Source organism: Bos mutus, chromosome 2 (genome assembly GCF_027580195.1).
Source record: "Bos mutus isolate GX-2022 chromosome 2, NWIPB_WYAK_1.1, whole genome shotgun sequence".
In the NCBI taxonomy this organism is placed as follows: Eukaryota; Metazoa; Chordata; class Mammalia; order Artiodactyla; family Bovidae; genus Bos; species Bos mutus.
In genome coordinates this window covers 15,268,253-15,291,334 of record NC_091618.1, presented here as the reverse complement: position 1 = coordinate 15,291,334, position 23,082 = coordinate 15,268,253, and the positions used below count along the sequence as shown (strand labels likewise).

General features: G+C 45.7%; 2 protein-coding genes across 8 annotated transcripts in view; one reads left to right on the top strand and one right to left on the bottom strand.

Moving 5' to 3' along the window:
• The window catches only part of LOC138991258 (splicing factor 3A subunit 2-like), a 30,875-nt gene extending 8,704 nt beyond the window's left edge, over positions 1-22,171 (top strand). Inside the window, exon 4 of one of the 3 annotated variants that reach the window (XR_011467239.1) lies at positions 19,578-22,171. Coding sequence is in view for 1 of the 3 variants with exons in the window: in XM_070385051.1 (XP_070241152.1) it covers positions 110-117 (8 nt within the window). In the remaining 2 variants the exon portion in view is untranslated. Of the gene's footprint in view, positions 1-109; positions 1,739-19,577 lie in introns of those variants that run through there. The other 2 variants (XR_011467238.1, XM_070385051.1) reach the window with 2 other exon arrangements.
• AZIN2 (antizyme inhibitor 2) overlaps positions 2,668-23,082 on the bottom strand; it is a 46,459-nt gene continuing 26,044 nt past the window's right edge. For 3 of the 5 annotated variants that reach the window (XM_070379096.1, XM_070379115.1, XM_070379105.1), the window contains 2 exons: positions 13,012-13,226; positions 9,385-9,868 (listed from right to left, as the gene is read on the bottom strand). In XM_070379096.1, coding sequence (XP_070235197.1) covers positions 9,730-9,868; positions 13,012-13,226 — 354 coding nt within the window. In that variant the 3' untranslated portion in view covers positions 9,385-9,729. 5 annotated transcript variants of the gene reach the window in all.

Here is a 23,082-nt window from a genome sequence, read left to right as displayed (position 1 = left end):
TCTACAATAAGCATCTCACAGCGAGTGCCTCTCCTCTTAGTCATTGTGGATTGATCCAGAAGTAGACACACCTGATTCAAACTGACCTAATCAAATTCTCTCTTCCCAGGAATCTGAATTGTGGAATGTGACACCCAGAAATGGAGCTGAGTTATATTAATGCCTGGGAACCTCTGCTGCTGAGGCCCCTGGAGCTACCCTGCTCCTTTCAAAGACCCATTCATCAATAATCCTTTTGATTCTGAAAGTCCTTGCAATCAATTCCCCAAACTTTTAATTTTCATTTCTTTCAGAATCAGTTTGTTACTTTTAAAGAAAAAACTTTGAAATTAACAGTGAAGACAGATGAAGCTGGTGGGGTACACAGTCAGCATGGTCCAGTGTATGTATAATAGGACCCACATATGTAATTTTGCATTTTCTAGTAGCCACATTTTAAAAATTGAAGTTAGTGAAATTAATATTAACAATGTTTCATTTCACCCAATATAGATAAGTATTATATTTCAGTATCTAGTCAAAATGTTTAAATTGCTAATGAGATGTTTTACATTCTTCTCTTTGAACCATGTCTTTGAAATGTGGGGTGTATTTTACACATATAGCATATCTCAAATAAGACTGGCCACACTTTGAGTGCTCCATAGCCACATGAGGCTGGTCGCTTGCATAATGGATAGCACAGATTAAGATATTCAAGGTGATGAAGGATCTGCTAAGAAGTCCTGGCCTCATTCTGAAGAGATTCATCCCCAGAAGAGATTCAAATCTAGAAGTAACATGATAAAATATATATATAACTTTAGGAAGATCACTCTGACTTCCACTTATAGAATGGACAGGAAAGGAATTTGAAGCTTGAGTTAGGGAGATCAGTTAGGAGGAGCTGAAGAGAGAATGAGAGGTAAAGATGTTGATGATAGACTTTGGTGGCAGCAGCTGAAATATTAAGATGCAGTCCTTCCCATCACTCCATCTCACATATCTTCCCCTATTCTCTCTGGCAACCAAAGAGGCAAATCTATGATCTTTAAGGCATAGTCCCTGGCAGTTATGCCCACAAAGTGGTCCACAATAGGAGATCAATCAACAGATGTGTCTTTCCTCCCTCAATGAAATGTCCTCTGAATGCTCCTGCCCGCACCTAACTGCTGATACTGAAATTTGGAAGACAGGAATATTGGCCCAATCTATGGTAAACTGGAGATCCTGTCCTAGGAATTTTCCAGCAACTCTAAGAAGAGCTTTCTGCTGCATGGGTGAAGGTGGAAAGTTATATTTAACCAGAGTTGTGGTTTTGCTTAGAGAGTATACATACAACAAATAAAAAAGAGGCAAGGAAGTAGTGGGTGAATGCAAGGGAATGATAATAAAAATAACTATGGAATTTAAGCCAGCATGGGAATATTTAAGAGATATTCATAAAAATTCCAGTTCTCCAACCCCACCCCTTGCTTCTGGACCCTGGGAAGAAATGCACTTTTCTGTCCATTTGAGGCTAGGTGTGGCCATGTGACTAGTTCTGGCCAATTAGATTACAGACTCTAGATGGAGCATTTAATTGCCAAGACCCTCCAGTTTCTCTTTTCCCTCTCATATACTGACCAATGTTATTTGAAATGGTGGCTTTTCCATCAGCCTGGGTCTCTCACTATGAAAAGCAAGTCCTCTGTTTGTTGACCAACAATGTTCAAGTTGTGTGAGCAGGAAATAAATCTTTCTTCACTATATTAAAGCTTAAAATGCAAGCCTTAAATATAAACCTGAAATATTGGGATTGTTTTTTACTACAGCACCACATAGCCTAGCCTGACTGATATAACCAGAAGAGAGGACATTAATAGGGAGGGAGAAAATGAAAAATGTAAGATTAATAGATTTCAGTTCCTGGCACTGAAGATTGATGAAGTCCCAATAGGAGAGAGAATAACTGGAGAGATACTTGGTATTATTAGAGCGGTAAATTCATGGCAAGGTCTAGGACAAGATCTCTGAAGCAAGAAACTGAGAGAACAATGTCAGGAGGATCATCTCTGTGTGTATTGAAATTGTCAAAGATTAAGACAGAAATAATGTCGAAGAGGGTTAACAGGCAGAAGCCAAAATTCTTATTGTTTCTCTTCCCACAAGGAAGACATGAATGCCATGAAGGTAAGACTTCTGTGCTCACATTTATGTCCCCAGTGCCTGGGACGGCACCTGCCACAGGGAAGACACTTAATATACACTTGCTGAATGAATGAGCAGAAGAAGGGGAGGATAGTACACCATACATTTTGACAAATAAATTTAATTCAGGCAACAGAGTACTTTCCAGTTCTTACTCCTTTGCTTCTGTTTTTTTCTGCAATACTTTCCCCCCAGACCACAGTGGCTGTTCTCTTTGTCCACGAGTCTGCTTGTTGATCTATCTTCTTGTTGCCAGAAATCTCAAGGAGCTACTTTTTAAACTTATCCCCAGAGGCTTGCATGCTGGCAACTCTAGCTAATACCATCCCCCATGTTACAAAACACCAGTGTTATTTTCTCCTCCACCTTCTCCCTCATTCCCACATCCAACTTCAATGCCAAATATCTTTTGTTTATTTCCAGACCTATCTCAGATTCATCCACCCCTACAGCCAATGCCCCACTCCAGATTCTCATTATCTCTTCCCTGGCCTAGAACAAGTGTCCCCTCCTAATCAGCCTGCTTTCTCTTTGCTTCTAATCCCTGTCTATTATCTAGTTATCTACTGCTGCATTAAAATTACCTTAAATTTTTGTTAAAGCTTAAAGCCACAAATATTTATTATCTCGAGGTTTCTGTGGGTCAGGAATCTGGGCACAGTTTAGGGGGTGCCTCTGGCTCAGGGTCTCTCACTTGACTGCCAGCAAGTGTTGACCAGGGCTACAGTCAATGCCAATGTTCACCTGGAGGAGGATCCAACTTCAAGCCCACTCATGGCTATTAGAAGCCCTCAAGTCTTTGTTATTGGACAGAGACATCCATTTCTGGACACCTAAACCTCTCCATAGGACAGCTTGTAACATGGAAGATGTTTTCCCCAAGAGCAAGTGAGCAAGAGAGGGTGCCAAAGACAGAAGCTACAGGTTTTTTTGTAATTTAATCTCAGAAGTGGTAACCCATCACTTCTAACATAGTCTATTCATTAGAATGGAATCAACAAGCCCAGTCCATACCCAACGAGAGAGAATCATAGCAGGGTGTGAATACTGAAGTTTGAGGTCACTGGAGACATCTTGAAGACTGCATACCACAACCTCTTCACTGCCTCTAGTGAGCCACCTAAAGTGCAAAGCTGATTTCTTCTCTCCCTTTCTCAGAAACTTCTGTTAACTTGCCAGCACTACCACATTTCCCTTCATAATATGCCTCAATTGCTATTGCATTATCATCTTCCATCCTGTGCTCCAGTTCTTAAGAAAGTGCACCGAATTATTGCACCACTATCCCTTTACACACCATTTCCCTGGTTTGGAAAACTTCCCTCAGCCTTCTCAGGCTTTTCTACTTGGTCAGCTCCTACTTTTCCACCAAGGTTTCTGCTTCCATCCACTGCTTCTGCCAGGTCCACCCTAACTCTAGCAGGCAATTTCATCTATCACTAATCAGACCCCACTTGCAACCCTCTGTTTTCCACTAACACACAACTTACCACACCAAGTTATAATTATTTCCATTTGGATCTCTCACAGGATCTCAGATTCAACACATTCAGAAGTTCATTTCTGCTGACTTTTATATCAATGAGATTTAGCAGGAGTGGACCTTACAGACTCACCATCTTCAATGGAGATGTATGACAGTGAAAAGTGTTAGTTGCTCAGTCGTGTCCAACTCTTTGCGACCACATGGTCTGTCCATGGAATTCTCCAGACAAGAATACTGGAGTGGGTTCCCATTCCCTTCTCCAAGGAATCTTCCCGACTTGGGGATCAAACCCAGGTCTCCTGCATTGTGGGTAGATTCTTTGCCATCTGAACTACCAGGGAAGCCCATCTTCAATGGAGATATATAGAACAAGTTATAGAACCTCGCTATCTCGACTGGTGTTATTTAAATGCCCAGAGAGCAATCATTTGGTAATAGGGTCTTACTAAATAAATACGTGTGGGGCTCTAAAGACAATCATGGTCCCCACAGGATTCCGCAGGAAGAGGGCTGGGTGAGTATGATTGAAAAGTTTCCTCCAGAGTGGGCAGAGCTGCTTCCCTACCTACCTCCACTAGTAATTAACACTATCAGTTCTAGAGAAGTTACTTCATTTCAAAGTCTCCGTTTCCTATTTTATAAGTGGAGGTCACCTAAGTGGTTCCTATGGTGACCACGAATCAGCTGCTGTTCTGAGTATTTTAAACATGCTAACTTATTTAATCCTCAGAATTAGGGTATGAGATAGGTGTATTATTTCATTTTACAGATGCACAGGAAACGCAGATAATAGCTGCTTAGGATTCCAGGATTCCAACACAGGCACTGAGGAATCGGCGTTCCTGTTATAATATCCACTTCACAGGCTTGCGAGGGTTAAATGAAAAAGATGAGAGTGAGGGGGTAGGGCAGAGCATGGCACAGTGAGTATCGTTTTCAAAGGTAAAACACATTGGCCTGCAAGTCAGGAATTCATTCAAAGCCCGTGATTTTCTGCGTGAATTTATGAGGCGTCTCCTTTAGGGAGTGAAATGGATGAGTGGGGAGGACACTGAGGACAAGCCTCCCAAGATCGATAAAGCTCTCACGTCCCGTTACTCATGGATACTCCTATTTTGCAAGGCGAAGTGGAAGTAGCTGGTGGGCAGAAGCCCACTTCCGGTGTTATGGCGGGCCTTTCTAGCCGAGCAGGGGCCCGGCTGCACCTTCGCCTGCTTCCTGCGTCCCGGGAGGACCCCTTGCCGGTGGGGGCCCTCCCTAGGCAAAGGTTCTATTTTCCATTCGTGGAGGCTGCGAGCTCCGTCTGTCTAGTCCTTCAACCAATGGACTCGGCTGTCTCTTCTCGCTGTTTGGTAAAGTCTTCCTCCGCTCAGGAAGGGGGCGCCAGAGCGCGGGGGCTCGAAACCTGGGAGGCACTCTGACGCGAAAGTGACGTCACGACGCCGGAAATCCGCCTCTCCGGGGACTTGGGATGAGACGTGAGCCGAGCAAGCGAGGCTGGTTTAGAAGGTGTTTAAAGGCATCGTTTCCACTCCGGATAGACTCGGAGACTCAAATGAGAAAAGTGAGCTTCTAGAGGCAGGGATATGTTCATATTCCAGCGAGAACCTCTCCGAGGACTAGCGCGCTTCCCACGCGACTCCTCGGAGCGGGGAGGGACGTCCTCGGGGTGGTTTGCTCCACCTGAGAAGTCCCTGAAGCAAGTGTCTCTGGAATACACCTATTGCACAGATGGGGAAAACAAACGGAGAGACAGACAGTGACTTGCAGGGTCGGGTTGCCGGATTGAGCAGCTAAAATGCAGGACGCCTAGTTAAAGGTGAAGTTCAGATAAACAGCAGTGTTAATACATGGGTCATATGTTTACTGAAAAAGTAGCCGTCTTTTTTCTGAATTCAGCTTTAACTGGGAGTCCTATATTTTACATGGTAACCCTACTCCAAGGTCACCCAGCTGAGTGGAAGAGCAGAAAGAGCTATTGAGGTATCTTGTATCCCTCCCCACCTAAGATTCACTAGTATGTGGACCCGGGCTCCTCCTGGGTTGGAATCCTGGAAGCCTGCCGGGCCCCTAGTCTTTTCTAGTTAGTGGTCTGCCCTTAGCGGGATCTAGGCTGCTGTTCAGGAGCTGAGGAGAAGGGCCTAGATATTTCTGCCTCGAGGTTCAGGGATAAACCCCCGCCATCCCATTCTCCAAGATTCGGTTCAGTCGCTCAGTCGTGTCTGACTCTTTGTGACCCCATGAATCGCAGGATGCAAGGCCTCCCTGTCCATCACCAACTCCTGGAGTTTACCCAAACTCATGTCCATCGAGTCGGTAATGCCATCCAGCCATCTCATCCTCTGTCGTCCCCTTCTCTTCCTGCCCCCAATCCCTCCCAGCATCAGGGTCTTTTCCAATGAGTTAACTCTTTACATGAGGTGGCCAAAGTATTGGAGTTTCAGCTTCAGCATCAGTCCTTCCAATGAACACCCAGGACTGATCTCCTTTAGGATGGACTGGTTGGATCTCCTTGCAGTCCAAGGGACTCTCAAGAGTCTTCTCCAACACCACAGTTCAAAAGCATCAATTCTTCAGCGTTCAGCTTTCTTTATAGCTGGAAAGACTATACGTGACTCACATGTATACATGACCACTGGAAAAACCATAGCCTTGACTAGACAGACCTTTGTTGGCAAAGTAATGTCTCTGCTTTCTATATACTGTCTAGGTTGGTCATAATTTTTCTTCCAAGGCCACAGTCACCATCTGCAGTGATTTTGGAGCCCCTCAAAATAAAGTCTGTTACTGTTTCCATTGTTTCCCCATCTATTTGCCATGAAGTGATAGGACCAGATGCCATGATCTTAGTTTTCTGAATGTTGAGTTTTAAGCCAGTTTTTTCACTCTCCTCTTTCACTTTCATCAAAAGGCTCTTTAGTTCTTTGCTTTCTGCCCTAACTGTGGTGTCATCTGCATATCAGGTTATTGATTATTTCTCCCCACAAGCTTGATTTTCCAGCTTGTGCTTCATCCAGCATTTCTCTTGATGTACTCTGCATATAAGTTAAATACACAGGGTGACAATATACAACCTTGACGTACTCCTTTCCTGATTTGAAACCAGTCTGTTGTTCCATGTCCAGTTCTAACTTGTTTCTTGACCTGCATACAGATTTCTCAGGAGGCAGGTCAGGTGATCTGGTATTCCCATCTCTTGAAGAATTTCCCACAGTTTGTTGTGATCCACACAGTCAAAGGCTTTGGTGTAGTCAATAAAGCAGAAGTAGAAGTTTTTCTGGCACTCTCTTGCTTTTTTTGATGATCCAAAAGATGTTGGCAATTTGATTTCTGGCTCCTCAGCCTTTTCAAAATTTTAGAATTAAGAGCTTAATTGTAATTAAATGTATGTCAGGTGATGAGTTATGGGGAGTGGGAGGAGGAACGACTATGGAGGGGATCATGGGATAGTAGGGTGGGAGTGTTACAGTTTTAACAATGGTCAGGAAGGCCTCACTGAGAAGGTAGCATCTGAGCAAAGATCTGAAAGTGTGAGGGAGAGAGATCAGAGAGCTATTGGGGTTATAAGGAAATGCACCTGTCATGTCAGAGGAAGACAGAAATAATGAACTGCTTCCAATGGGATAGCTTTCTCAGGGATTTTCAGTGGAACTGTGACTGTGTTCCTTGCCTTAAATGTTACCTTTAGAATCTACCTTCTGTAAAATGTGATCACCCCCCCCACACACACACACACATAATTAGGTGGGAGGGGCACTTTGAACAGGGTGTACAGAAAAGGCCTTCCTGATGTGCTCTTTAAGATGGGAATGAGTCAGCCCTGGAGAGCTCGAAGAAATGCAGTTTAGGCAGAGGGGACAGCAAGGGCAAAGGCCTGGAAGCAGAAAATAATTCCAGTAAACATGGGGAACTGAAAAGAGGCCAAACAGGCCAGTGCTTGGTGAGAAAAGAGCGGCAGGAGATGAGGTTGGAAAGTGGTAGGAAATCTCAGGCAATTTAACTTCTATTGGGGCATCACAGTGGGAAGCCACCGAAGAGTTTTCAGCAGTGGATTGACAAGATTGGGTTCATATTGCAAAAAGATCCCTCTGACTGTTAGAAGCCTACGTCGAATAATTTTGCAGGTTAAGTTTACACAGGCTTAGCTACTCATCCGCTAGGTGCCAGGAAGAGGGTTTAAAATGGAACAAAGGGTTGACTGGAAACTCCCATCCTGTTGCCTTATGGTCCCTTTGCAGCTGGAATGAGCTGGCTTGGGCAGGTGGGCTTCCCAAAGGGGGAGGGGTGGAGGGGGTGCGTGACACCCAGAGAGTCACCATCTTCCTCTTGTCACCTCACCAGGGATGGACAGAGGTGACAACTTGTGTCTTTTGGACCCCCTGGCTGGACCTGCCTTAAACAGGCTCGGGGTGAAGGAAGTGGATGCTACCTCCAGGTCTCCCTCTGCCCCTTGTGAATAAGCTTTCATTTATCCTCTCAAAGGTCTTACCATGCTTCTGCTGCAGAGGCATATAGGGTTCCCTGCTGCCTGCAGAATTAAGTTCAGACTCCTTGCTTTGTTGTTCAGATTTGTAGGACTGAGCCCTTAACCTGTGGGATCTGATTCTATCTCTACTCTAGGTAGGTAGTATCAGAATTGAGTGGAGTTGTAGGACATCCAGCCGTTGTCAGAGAATTGTTTGGTGGTGTAGGGGGGAAAACGCACGCATTGTACCAGGCTTACCCAGGAAGAAGCTCAAGTGAGACAACTTGAGCTTCTTGAACAACTTGAACAACAAGCTCAAGTAAAAACAACTGCAATTCAGAATATCTAGACCAGGCAAATCCACAGAGGTGGAAAATAATTAAGTGGGTACCAGGGGCTGGGGGAAAGGGAGAATGGGGAGTGAATGCAAATATGCAGTTTCTTTTTGAGGTAATGGACATGTTCTAGAATTAGATAGTGGTGATGGTTGCACAGACTCTGCAAATATACTAAAAACCACTGAATTCTACACTTTGAAAGGGTGAGTTTTAGGGAATATGAATTATATCTTTTTTAATTGCAGAAGAAAAATCTCTAGGATCACCCGTTAAAGCTGGGGGAACTCTAAAATCCAAACTCCTTTGCTAAGCAGCTCACACACTCCACATGCATAGTTTTGTGACCCTAACAATGTGAAGTCCTAACGAGAACTGCCAAACTGAGGAGCCGTGGGCCTCAGGGCCCTTGACACTGTATGCGGCAGTAGTCTATGGCCAACCATGTGCTAACGGTCACTGCCTGAATAAGCAAAACCAGCCATGTATTTGTATTGCTCCGATTGCCTTGCTGACCTGCAAGGAGAGGATGGGTAGGGGATCTCCTTAGAACCTCCCAGGTACCCACCTCTTCGCTCTTCATCTTTGTTAGGAACACCTAAAAGCTGTGTCAGATATTCGATTGCCCATACTTTAGGCCAGGACTTAAGCTGGGTACGGGGGACACCCAGAGACACCTCTTCAGCCATGAGCTGCAGCTCCAGTGCTACAGGGAGGCAACCCTGACCGCCACCCCAAGCCCTGACAGCTATGCCTTCCTCATGCTGCCAGCGTGGAAGCTTGGGGAGACAAGAGAGGTGAATCAGAGAAGCTGGAAGCCAGTAGGGGAGGCCCACACTGCAGCGTGAGGTTATCACTGTAGGATGGGGAAGTCTCAGCCCTGGCCTAACCCAGGCTGCTTTGTGAACTGAACTGCCGATTCCACTAGAGTATTAAAAAACCTAAATATTTTATTTGCTTCATATTTACAAAGGTGAGAAGGAGACCAAGGGAGACCCCCAAGAACACCCCCACACCTGGCTGACCAGGCCCCTTGCGCTGCAGAGGAGGCAGACACAGCTGGAAGGGACAGGATTTATGTTGCATACTTGAACTACAGTGAGTGTAAGACTGGTCCTATTTACAGGGCAGAAACACTACAGGTGGAGCGTGGGGGTGGCAGAGCGAGCACCAGAGTCCTGGCCAGAGGGTGCCTCTGCTTGCCACTTTCCCCACCTCTCCCAGAGGCATCTCTGGGGCCCCGCTGGGGTTCTCCGGGGGGGAACGGGGCCCGCTCACATGATGCTCGCCGGGGTGAAGACGGGGCCCATGCACAAGGTGTCCGTGATCTCCCAGCCACAGGACAGAGGCTTGCACATGCCCTCGGCGTCCTCGTCCTGTTCTGCAGGCAGCAGCTGCCCTTGCAGGGCTTCCCTGCAAGGGAGAGGGCGTCTCTGAAGGCAGCTGGCACATGGCCCATGGGCCAAGAACTCCCCATGGCTCCTGCACTGGAAGACCTGGTGCCCAGCACCCAGGGGCAAGGGCAGGGGGAGGCCTGCTGCCCTCTCTTCCCCCAGTGCTGTCTTCTCCCCAGAGCCTAACCCACAGGGAAAGGAACCCACTTTCACTGATGTGCCCATTATTGTGCCAGGCACTTGGCTTACAGTATAAGTGTATCCTCCCAAAACCCTGTAAGGGTGACTTTATCGTCCCCATTTTACTCCAAGCAAACTGACTTAGAAGTTACCTGCCCAAGGTCACAATCCTAGAAGGAGGCAGAACTAGGACTCAACCCAACACTCACTTCAAAGCCCACATTCTTCATACCCCAAGCTTGGTACTTAAAAAATAAAAATCTGCCCTTCCCTCAAAAATCCTACAAACTGTTTCTCCTACATCCTCACATTAATAAACAGCTCCTGTTCTTACCATGAGTTGGGGATCTTGTTCCCACACCCAGTGGATCCCTGCTGAGCCCCATTCCTGAGCATCCCCAAAGGCACCTGCTTCTCTCCATTCCCACTGACACCACCATGTTTAGCCAGGAAAGCACAGTCTCCCAGAAAAGTCCAACCCATGTTCATCTTTCCAAAAAGCAAATCTCTTCTGAGTTGCTGGCAGTTTCTCTCCACACTCAGGCCACACAAGGTCTGGCCCCGGCCCGCCTCTCCCACCACGCACAACGGTGCAGCTGACTTCGGGCTCATATCCCATCCTAGGCACATCCTGTGCACATCCAGTCTCTGCCTGCATCAGCAACCCTTAGCTGAGTCCCACAGCACAGTGTAGTCCTTGATAACAATGAGCATTCAAAACATGCTTCCCTGACAATCCTCTAGCTACAGCGGGGCAGGGGATGTACCTGAGTTACTCACTGCCTAGTGCCCCTGACAGCAAGTAAATACACCCTTGGTGCAGAGAGGTGGACGCTGGGTGGAGGAAGGGGTAAAAGCACTGCGTTCGGTATCAAGAGGCCCGGTCGGGGCAGCATGACAGCCTGTTCCCTACTTCTACCAGGATCTGCTTCCCGGGACCCTCCCTCTTCCATCTACATCTTCCCTCCCCTCCTTTCATACTTCCAGCCTATTCTGGTCCCCCACCTGCAGGAAGGCCTCCCCCTTTGCCAATGTGTACAATTCAGCAGCAAATCAGTAGTCAGTCCAGTCGGGCCATTCCCTTCCAGGTGGGAGGTACTCTGGGCAAGTGCCCTCTGTCTGAACCTCTGTTTCCTTATCTAAATGGGCTTTGAAAGATAAGTTTCTTAGAATCCCTCACTGGCTCCCCACTGCCTTCAAGATCAAGGCCAACGTGGGCCTCCAAGGTCCTTCTTGACTGAGTTGTCCCTTCATGCCACTGCAGCTAGACAGAACCACTTAAAACTCTGGATGAAGTGGACTCTGAAGCCCCCCTCCACCCCGGCCCAGGCCACCCTCCTGTCAGCTTGCCTGGCCCTCCAGTGCCTGGCTAACTCCTCCCTCACCCATCAGGTGGTGCCTCCTCCCCAGCTCACTGGCCACCCTCCCTCCTTAGTGACCTCTGCAGTCTGCTGGTGTGTGTCTATGTCTCTGTGTGTGTGTGTCCATCTGTGTATATCTGTGTGTGTGTGTGCGCGTGCAGGTCTGACCCTTGGCTCTCCATATTCTCAGATGTTCTTTTACCCTCCAGGATCCAGCACAGAGCCAGATTCTAAAGTAGGATGTGCCCACGAGGCCCCTTCGATATGGAGGATTTTTGGACGTGGCCATTGCAATACATCAGAATTTTATGTTCCTAGTAACGTGTGCATCTGACTCCGTGCAACTTCATCCACCTGTGTTTGCTGACGATGGAGCCGGGATAGATAAGGAAGCCTGTGTGATTATTGGTTTCTTACGTTTGGTGTTTTGTGGGGTTTTTTTGGCCTTGTCAAAACACTCGTGATTTCAAAATGGCAGCATCAGCCTGTCCCGTGCAGGGAGTAGAAGCGGCAGGTTTGTTGACTGGATGAACTACAGGTGGCTCTGATCCCGAGCCCGTCAGGCCTGCCGTTTGGGACCACTGTTCCTGGGGTGGGGGGAGCTCAAGCCCCCAGCATGTCCCTGGGGGCACAGGCTTCACTCATTCCCCAGGACCCGGCATAAAAGCCCCTCCCAATGGCTCCTGCCCTCTGCAGCCGTCTCCCCAGCCCCATATGGGGGGAACTCTTCACTGCTGACCAGCTGTGTGACCTCAAGCAAGTGACCTCTGTTTGTGTCAACACTGATCCCATAGTGTTGTGTGTTTGAGTAAAAGAAAATCATCATATGATGCCTAGTGTAGAGCCTGACAGAAAGGCCCAGGACTTTCAGGCTTGTCTCGCTGGATCCCAGTGCCGGCCTGGTGAGGGCATGCTCAGTGAGTAGCCACCCGACTGGTCAGCTCTGTCTACACCTGCCCTTGTCTTCCCTTCATCCACCCAGTAGCTACAGTGGTCTTTCTAAAATCCAAATCAGACCATGTCACCCCCAGACTTCCAATCAGTCCCCACCAGCACTGCTGGAAGCTCTAAGCGACCCTTCGTGGCCCTTCCCACGTCCAGCCCTGCTCCCTCTCCAGCCCCGACCAACCTCATGTTTTTCGAAGGCATGTTTGCCCCCAATTCCTTCTAAAATCCAAATCGGACCATGTCCCCCCTCATGGAAGGTCCTCTTCTGGGGGACCTTGGAACAGAACCCCCTTCCTGCCCTTCCAGCCATTTAACTCCCGCCAGGCTTTGACTTCATCCTTCTTTCCTCAGGGAGGTAGATCTGGGCCTCGGGAGGTGGGGGTGGGGATCTAAGCCTCCAAAACCCGCCCCTCCCGCAGCACTGTATTCTCAGGTGCGCCTGTCTGCTTCTGTGTCCCTCCAGGGCTCTGAGCTCCCCAGGGGAAACTCAGTCTCATTAAAGACCACAGCCAGGTGCCCGGCACAGGCCTCACTTGAAATCAGTAGCCCAGGATTACTTGTCCCATTGGGTTACACAGGGGCAGGGCCCCAAACCGGAGGCTCCCCATGTGGCTTCAGTCCAGCCTGCCCCCCTCTCCAATCCCCATTCCATTTCCCAGCAGGGCCCCCTTACCAGGCCACCCGGGACATGGCATAGGTGATGCGGCAGGTCTGGGCACCCCTGAGGAGGGAACCCACGCCCACAGTGTAGGCGCCCATGTTCTCAAAGACCAGCCAGTCCCCTACGTGTAGTTGCGGCAGCCACAAGCCCTCAGCTACGCAGTCACAGCCACTGGCCACCGGGCCCCACAGGCTGCTGCTGTACAGGGGCTGTTCCGTGGATGGTTTCTGCAGGAGAGACGGACAGTCAGCTTTCCCGGGCATACGTGCACAGTCTGAGCACTCCCTCCCTCCAAAGCCTGCACGGCTCCCAGAGCAAACAGGATCAAGACCAGCTGGGCCTCCTAGCCTGCATTTAAGGCCCCCCCACTTCTCTGCATTCATTGCCTTCTATACTCAGAAGCCACAGTGCCTGGTCTTAAATGCAGGCTCCAACACTTGCTAACTGTGTGACCTTGGGCAAGATACTTAATCCGTCAGTTTGCTCATTTGTAAAACGGGAATAGTAGCAGTTACCTACCTGCCAGGGTTAGTGAAAAGATACATGAGTATAGGATGAGTGTGTGAACCAGCGTCTGACACATGGCAGGGGCCCAGTAAGTTAGCACCATCTTTATTAATCGCTGGCATTGCCGTCAGCCTCTGGCTTCAGTCTTCACTGGAGCATCTGCTGCTTTGCAGACCCTGGGTGTTTCCCCACCTCTGCAGCCCTTCCCCCTCCCTCAAATCGAGATTGTCCTCTGGGCCCAGCCCTGAGGCTCCTTCTACGCAGGCTGTCACGATCCCCTCCTTCCAGGCCTGGCCCAGTAACAGGAGCCAGAAGGACACCAGTGAGTTAGACCCTCCCTCAGGCTCGCACGGCACTCAGTCTGGTGAGGAGGACCGGCGTCCCATAGACAGTCACAGGGTGGCCTGGCAGAGGTCACAGAGGACCTCACAGACTCAACAGAATTACTTCCATTTCAGAGAAACTGAGGAATTCTGAGAGGTTAAGTGACTTACCCAAAGACACAACTAACAATGACGTAAAATTTTTACTTTTTCCTTAAGTGACTTCCAAATCCAGAAAAAAATCTGTAGCACAGACCATCTGAAGACAACCAAGATATCAGTGCCATTTGTCACAGTGTAGGGATGCTGCTAGGCAGGTTGTGACTGGAGCTGTGACTCCCCGGGTAAACCCTGCTTCTGTCCCCTCCCTCCCCTCACCCCTGGCTCCCCAAGCCATCCCCATGCTATTCCCTGAGGTCCCAAACCTACCAACTCCTAATTTTCCTTTAGATCTCAGTTTTCTCCTGGAAGCCTTTACTAAGGCTCTGCAAGCTTTGCCTTCATAGCATTTCCTATCATTTATAATTCGATATTTAAGAAGTGTATCTCCTCAGGCCCGTCTTCCCGTCAGACTATAAATTTGGTTGAGTCTCGTTTACCTCCATCTCCTCCAAGCCTAGCGGTCTGGCATACAGTAAGTGCTTTTGTGAAGACTGCTTAAGGGAATGAATGAATAAATAAATGAATAGGGAATACCTGAGTGATGGGAAAGAACAAAAAAGAAAAAGAAGGTACAAATAGAAGCTATCCAAGAGCCTTAGGAGGAGGCAGCAGAGGAGACCAATGGAAGGAGGAGGAAAGGTGTTTTGGTACCTCAGCCAGGAGCAGGAAGAGCCACAGGCGCCATGAGCAGAAATAATACTCATTTGTTACTGCATAAGTCATTAGTCTCATTAATAAAGACACGCACATATTATTAAAATCAAACGTGAGAACTATCCTATACTCATTCATTCATTCAACAGAAACTTATTAAGCACCTACTATGTGCCAGGCTCTGATCTAAGAGCCTGGGATGCAACAGTGAACACACAAGAAAACAAAGTTCCTGTGCTCATGAACCTCACATGCTAGAAAAATACAAATCAATACATCCTTGTTCATACAACTTAACACTCTTGTTCATAAGCTTATTAATGAGTAAAAATTCATCTCAGTTGCTCTGAATTAATTACCTTAGCTCCAATTGTTAAAAAACAATTTGGACTTTTAAAGACGTGTGAGGGGAAATGCTATATAAATGTGTCCATGAGGATCCTTAAGAAATCCTTAAGAAAATAGGTTTCAAAGCTTCTTCCACAATAAAATGAAAAGAAAAGGCACCCTTGATTTATAATCAGATTTCTCTCACTTATTAGTGGTATAAATTTAAAATGGGTAGAAAGGAAAGATTTTAAAATTCCACAGGAAATAAGGCAATTACCATTTAAAACCTTTTTTTTAAAAAGGAAATAAAAAAGGAAATAGCAAAATAAATGTTCCAAAAGCATGTGGGAGCAGGCTTTTAAGTCTCAGTTCTGTTTTTGAGTTGGAAAACTGAGTGGAAATGGACAAGCCCCTGTAAAAATACAAGAAGCCCGATCAGCTACTAAGGCCCCTTCTGAGAGCAGGCAGAAGGTCCCACTTCACAAAGCACACCCACCACTGCTTCACACTTCATCTGGGAGGCAGCTGCATTCCCATCTTACAGATGAGAAAACTCAGAAGAAGTGACCTGATCCGGGTTCTGGAGCGAGTGGCACAGCTCCTGGGGGTCCCAGACAAGGGCCCTCCCAGCTGCACCTGGATGGCAGCTTTCCTCAAAGAGGCCCAACAGGAGACCAGATCCACAGAAGAAACATAATGAAACATTTAAAATGGCACATGGCCCTGAGGGAATCCCTAAATAATTCTCCAACTTTTAAAGTATACATAAGTTAGCTCCTATACTGCATAAAGTATACAAAAATATTTTAAAAGGAAAAAAAATGGGATGAACAAGGACGGCACACAAAAAGGAAGAAACATAACAAAAGCCTGTGATCAAAATCTCACTTGTGAACATACAGGCAAAAATCCAAAATGAAACCCTAGCTAATCAAATCCATACTCTTTTTCAAAAAATCACTTTCAATGGTCAGATGATTTAAATGGAAGGCAGGGACAATGAGCAAGGTGATCACTGGCTTCATCATAACACAGAAAATATAGATCTACAATTCAAATTTAATTTTCCCAATCATGGCATTCAATAGCCTATAGGACCCCTTCTTGATTAAAACTACAGACAAAATTAAACTCCACAATAAAGAGAAACTATTTAAAATAAGGAGCCAACTCTAACTTAATGGAGATATACTAGAATGGCTTCATTTCAGAACTAGAAGCAACCTTAATTGCTACAGTTAAGCCCCCTCATTTTCCAGATGAAGAGACTATAGAAACAGGGCCCAGAGAGGTTAAGTAACTTGCCTAATGTTACTCAGCTACTAGATGGCAGAGCCAAGAACCAGACCCATGTCTTCTGACTCCAAGTCTGAACCTTTCTGTCATTTCTATTTTACATAGCATGAGAAATGCTGACAATAGCTATTATCTGGAAAAAAAGAAACAAAAAGGTATAATATAGAAAAATAAATAAAATATTATACTGCAGACAAAGCTTGCCCACCTAGAAAATTCAGAGGGGAGAGGAGTAGTTACTAGAGATTAGTGAGTTTTTACATGTAAGCCGATGTCTCAGCTTAAACACAAAAGGGACCATCTCCACTCACACAATGATGAAAGCATTAAGTTACTAAACTCAGGGATGTACTTGGGCCACAATAATACTTAACCCATGAAAATAATAAAACCTTGAAAGGAGAGATGAAATACAAGGACTCTACCTTCTCCTAGCTGGAAAAACTTAATAAAGCCAAAAAGAGAATTTCCTCGAATTTCAGAAATAAATAAGCTACTACTAATTAAAAGCCCCAGAGATCGGGATCCAATTTCATTTTTTGCATACGGACAATCAGGTGACCTAGCATCATATATTAGGCAATTCCCAATGATGTGCTTTGCAAGCCTTGTCAAAATCAAGTTTCCAGATATATGTGGATTTTTTGTGTGTGTGCTCTAATCTATGTTTTGCTGGTCTATGTTTTTATGGCCACTCTCCAAACCAAACTGTTTTAATAAACTCCTACTATTTTAGTGGTTACTCCAGATACTTACTTTGTAATATGTATACTTGCTGCTGCTGCTGCTAAGTCGCTTCAGTCGTGTCCGACTCTGTGCGACCCCATAGATGGCAGCCCACCAGGCTCCCCCGTCCCTGGGATTCTCCAGGCAAGAATACTGGAGTGGGTTGCCATTTCCTTCTCCAATGCATGAAAGTGAAAAGTGAAAGTGAATCTCTCAGTTGTGTCCAATTCCTAGCGACCCCATGGACTACAGGCTCCTCTTTCCATGGGATTTTCCAGGCAACAGTACTGGAGTGGGGTGCCATTGCCTTCTCCGAATATGTATGCTTAAGGTAGTCTAAAATCACTCAACATCTTTACCCTCTGCTCAAGCAACTGAAGGGCTTCCCAGGTGGTGCTAGTGGTAAAGAACCCACCTTCCAAGGCAGGAGACTTAAGAGATGTGGGTTTGATCCCTGGGTTGGGAAGATCTTTTGGAGGACGGCACAGCAACCCACTCTAGTATTCTTGCCTGAAGAATCCCATGGACAGAGGAGCCTGGCAGGCTACAGTCCATAGCGCCGTACAGAGTGGGACATGACTAAAGTGACTTAGCACACACACAAGAAATTCAAAACCTTAGAATGCCAACTCAGTCACTCCACCTCCCAACTTACATTCTACTGCTATCCAGTGAAGGTTGATAGATCGAAGTTGCTATTTCACTATCTTCTGCCTTCCATTGTTATGGGGAAATAAGCTGTAAGTCTAATAAATATTCCTCTACAGGTATTCTTTTATCTGTCTCATTTCTCTCACTAGTTTTATGATCTTCTGTCTCTGGTGTTCAGTTTCACTAATATGTTGTCTACGTATGGATTCATTTTTAGGTAATATACTTGGAATTTGTTGGATTTCCTGAATCTGAGAATAAACGTTCCTCTTGTTTACTCTCTGCCAGCAATTCATTTTTAATTTATTTATTTAGCCTCAGCTCCAAATCTACCCTTCTTTGCCCTGCTTTGTGATACTAGAGTGAGACATTTCTTCCTGACTAGGCAGCTCTATGCTCTTGATGATGTGGTTTAGTTGCTATGTCTGACTCTTTTGCAACCCCATGGACTATAGCTCACCCCTCTCTCCATGGAATTTCTCAGGCAAGAATACTGGAATGGGTTGCCATTTCCTTCTCCAGGGGATCTTCCTGACCCAGGGATCAAACCCATGTCTCCTGAATTGGCAGGCAGATTCTTTATCACTGAGCAACCAGGGAAGCCCAGCTAGCTCTATGTTAGGCTTTGTCTATATAAGTTGCTTGAAAAACACTGCAAGGGCAGATCAGGAAGAAGGAACTCTCTCCCTTTCGGCTTGCTGTTTTCCGTGTGGCCACCTTTGGTTCAGGGTATGAGGGTGTGGTTGCGTTCACCTCAATGGCCTTCAGTTCAACTTTGGCCTGCACAGTCCAACAAGCTTCTCTCCACTCCACAGCAGGCTACTTCTGCAATTCAGTTGTGTTGGCAACCCTCTGAAAGGCTGCACACCATGGCCTTTCCTCAAAGGTTTCAATCTCAGACTTGCAGGGAGGAGCTCTCCTCTAAGCTGCTTCATTTTTCACTCTCCCAATAGCACCCCATTCCAGTACTGTTGCCCGGAAAATCCCATGGATGGAGGAGCCTGGTAGGCTGCAATCCATGGGGTGCTAAGAGTCGGACACGACTGAGCGACTTCACTTTCACTTTCCACTTTCATGCATTGGAGAAGCAAATGGTAACCCACTCCAGTGTTCTTGCCTGGAGAATCCCATGGACTGAGAAGCCTGGTAGGCTGCAGTCCATGGGGTCGCACAGAGTCGGACACGACTGAAGCGACTTAGTAGTAGTAGTAGTACCAGATATAGTAACTGCTTTTATCCTTTTTAGTAATTAGCCATCTTTAAAGTTAGCAATTCTTTATGTTAAAATTTCCCTGTTCAAACTACCTGTCTTGTTTCTGTATCCTGATACAATCTCTTCCTGAAACTATGATTAGACATTACACCCTCTGGCTCTACCACTTCCTTTGCCTTTATTTTCTTTCTGTCTCTTTGTGCTACATTTGCAAAGTTCCTTCAGCTCTATGTTCCAATTCCTTCTTTATCTTCTCATATCTTCTCTCTTCAACTGTCTCTAATATCTCACTTTGTTGTTGTTTAGTCGTTAAGTCATGTCTGACTTTTTTGCTACTGCGTGGACTGTAGCCTGCCAGGCTCCTCTGTCCATGGACAGGCTCCTCTGTCCTCTGTCCCAGGCAAGAATACTGGAGTAGGTTGCCATTTTCTTCTCCAGGGGATCTTCTTGACCCAGGGATCAAACCCACATCTCTTGCATTGGCAGGTGCATTCTTTACCACTGAGCTACCTGGGAAGCCCCAATATCTTGCTTACCCTGTGTATAATTTCAATGTTCATATATTTCATTTCTACAAATTCTATTTAGTCCTTTTAAAAATCTGTTAAGTCAAATTTTTATATTTGCTTACTCTTTGGTAAGCAAAGTAATTTTCAATTTACTTATTTTCAATTTATTTCTTTAAACACAGTAAATATTTTTGTTTTATTTTTCAGTTCAGTTCCAACTCTTTGTGACCCCATGGACTGCAGCACGCCAAGTTTACCTGTCCATCACCAACTCCCAGAGCTCACTCAGACTCATGTCCATCAAGTCAGTGATGTCATCCAACCATCTCATCCTCTGTCGTCCCCTTCACCTTCTGCCTTTAATCTTTCCCAGCATCAGGGACTTTTCAAATGAGTCAGTTCCTTGCATCAGGTGGCCATAAGTATTGGAGTTTCAGCTTCATCATCAGTCCTTCCAATGAATATTCAGGACTGATTTCCTTTAGGATGGACTGGTTGGATCTCCTTGCAGTCCAAGGGACTCTCAAGAGTCTTCTCCATCACCACAGTTCAAGAGCATCAATTCTTTGGTGCTCAGCTTTCTTCACAGTCCAACTCTCACATCCATACATGATCACTGGAAAAACCATAGCTTTGACTAGAAGGACCTTTTTGGCAAAGTAATGTCTCTCTGCTTTTTAATATGCTGTCTAGGTTGGTCATTCTTTAGGAGCAAGCATCTTTTAATTTCATGACTGCAGTCACCATCTGCAGTGGTTTGGGAGCCCCCCAAAATAAAGTCTGTTACTGCTTCCATTGTTTCCCCATCTATTTGCCATTAAGTGATGGGACCAGATGCTGTGATCTTAGTTTCCTGAATGCTGAATTTTAAGCCAACTTTTTGACTCTCCTCTTTCACTTTCATCAAGAGGCTCTTTAGTTCTTCTTTGCTTTCTGCCATAAGGGTGGTGTCATCTGCATATCTGAGGTTATTGAGATTTGTCCCAACAATCTTGATTCCAGCTTGTGCTTCATCCAGCCCAGTGTTTCTCATGATGTACTTACTCTGCATATAAGTTAAATAAACAGGGTGACAATATACAGTTTTGATGTACTCCTTTACTGATTTGGAACCAGTCTGTTGTTCCATGTCCAGTCCTAACTGTTGCTCCCTGACCTGCATATAAGTTTCTCAAGAGGCAGGTCAGGTGGTCTGGTATTCCCACCTCCTGAAGAACTTTCCATAGTTTGTTGTGATCCACACAGTCAAAGCCTTTGGTGTAGTCAATAAAGCAGAAGTAGATGTTATTCTGGAACTCTCTTGCTTTTCCAATGATCCAGCAGATGTTGGCAATTTGATCTCTGGTTCCTCTGCCTTTTCTAAATCCAGCTTTAACATCTGGAAGTTCACGGTTCATGAACTGTTGAAGCCTGGCTTGGAGAATTTTGAGCATTACTTTACTAGCGTGTGAAATGAGTGCAATTGCGCATTAGTCTGAGCATTCTTTGGCATTGCCTTTCTTTGGGATTGGAATGAAAACTGACCTTTTCTAGTCCTGTGGCCACTGCTGAGTGCATACTGAGTGCTGTAGCATATTGAGTGCAGTACTTTCACAGCATCATCTTTCAGGATTTGAAATAGCTCAACTGGAATTCCATCACCTCCACTAGCTTTGTTTGTAGTGATTCTTCCTAAGGCCCACTTGACTTTGCACTCCAGGATGTCTGGCTCTAGGTCAGTGATCACACCATCGTGATTATCTGGGTCATGAAGATCTTTTTTGTGTAGTTCTTCTGTGTATTCTTGCCACCTCTTCTTAATATCTTCTGCTTCTGTTAGGTCTATATTGTTTCTGTCCTTTATTGTGCCCATCTTTGCATGAAAAGTTCCCTTGGTATCTCTAATTTCCTTGAAGAGATCTCTAGTGTTTCCCATTCTGTTGTTTTCCTCTATTTCTTTGCATTGATCACTTAGAAAGGCTTTCTTATCTCTCCTTGCTATTCTTTGGAACTCTGCATTCAAATGGATATATCTTTTCTTTTCTCCTTTGCCTTTTACTTCTCTTCTTTTCTCAGCTATTTGTAAGGCCTCGTCAAACAACCATTTTGCCTTTTTGCATTTCTTTTTCTTGGGGATGGTCTTGATCACTGCCTCCTGTACAATGTCATGAACCTTGTCCATAGTTCTTTAGGCACTTGGTCTACCAGATCAAATCCCTTGAATCTATTTGTCACTTCCACTATATAATCCTAAGGGATATAATTTAGGTCATACCTGAATGGTCTAGTGGTTTTCCCTACTTTCTTCAATTTTTAGTGTCTGATAATTCCAGTACATGAAGTAATTGCAGGTTTAAATCTGCTGTCTATTGCTTATGCTGGCTCCCCATCATGGTGACTTGTTTCTTTGTGTTTGTGATTTTTTATTGTGAGCTCATGTGCTTGAAACTTTATCTGTGATAATTATTAAAAGCCTCGTTGGAAGATTCCTCAAGAGAGAGTTTGTGTTTGCTTCTGCAAGATAAAATAAATTCTAGGCTTCAGGCTTCCAGTGAAAATAAAAGTGAAAGTGAAAGTCACTCGTCGAGTCCGACTCTTTGCAACCCCATGGACTTTACAGCCCATGGAATTCTCCAGGCCAGAATACTGGAGTGGGTAGCCTTTTCCTTTTCCAGAGGATCTTCCCAACCCAGGGATCGAACCCAGGTCTCTCACATTGCAGGCGGATTCTTTACCAGCTGAACCGCAAGCAAAGGCCAAGAATACTGGAGTGGGTAGCCTATCCCTTCTCCAGGGGATCTTCCTGACCCAGGAATTGAATCCGGGTCTCCTGCATTGCAGGTGGATTCTTTTCCAACTGAGCTATGAGGGGAGCTTCTAGATCACATAGTTAATATGAATTTGGGCAATGAACCCAAGAAAAGACTGGCTTGTGGCTTCAAATTCTCAATTTTTTGCTCTCTTCCAACCACTAACAAGATCAAAACAGACACATTTTCTTGCTGTCCTCCTCTATGGGGGGTTCCTAATATTCTCTTATACTAATGATGATGTACTTTGTTTAGGGTTCCCAGCTTTATATGAGGGATCTTATCAGATTCTCTATCTTGGCTAGTCCCTAGGAACACTCATAGCTATCAAAACTGAAGATCAGTGCTAAAAGGATTCAGCATACATCCCCAGAGAGGCCAATTTCAGAGCTGGTTTTCTCTCTGGATTAATTCACTTAACATATTTGAATAGTCACTATTGTACATGCTTGGGACACACTAGTGAACAAAATAGACAAAGATCCTTGTCCTCACAGGGTTTATAGTCTAGCAGGAGGGAGGAAGACAAAGAAGTAAATTCTATACTATGTTATAAAGTAATTTAAAAAACAGATTAGGTGAGGAGTACAGGTGTAACATTAAATATGGTATAAGGTGTCAGGGTGTAAGGAGATGACTTTTCAGCAAAGACCTAAAGGAGGTGAGGAGCAAACCAGGGTGGTACCTGGAAGAGAAGTGATCCGGTCAGAGGGGAAAGCTGGTGCAAAAGTGCTGAGGCAGGAATATGCCTGGTGAGTTCAGGGAGCTGCAAGGAGGCTGGAGTGATTAGAGTAGGATGAGCAAGGGGATGTGGGTGAGGGAGGTGGTGTGAGAGGTAACAGGGTCAGATCTCAAAGGGCCTTGGGAGCTACTGGAAGGGCTCTGGCTTTAATGCAGAGTGAGACAGGAGCCCAAGCAGAGTT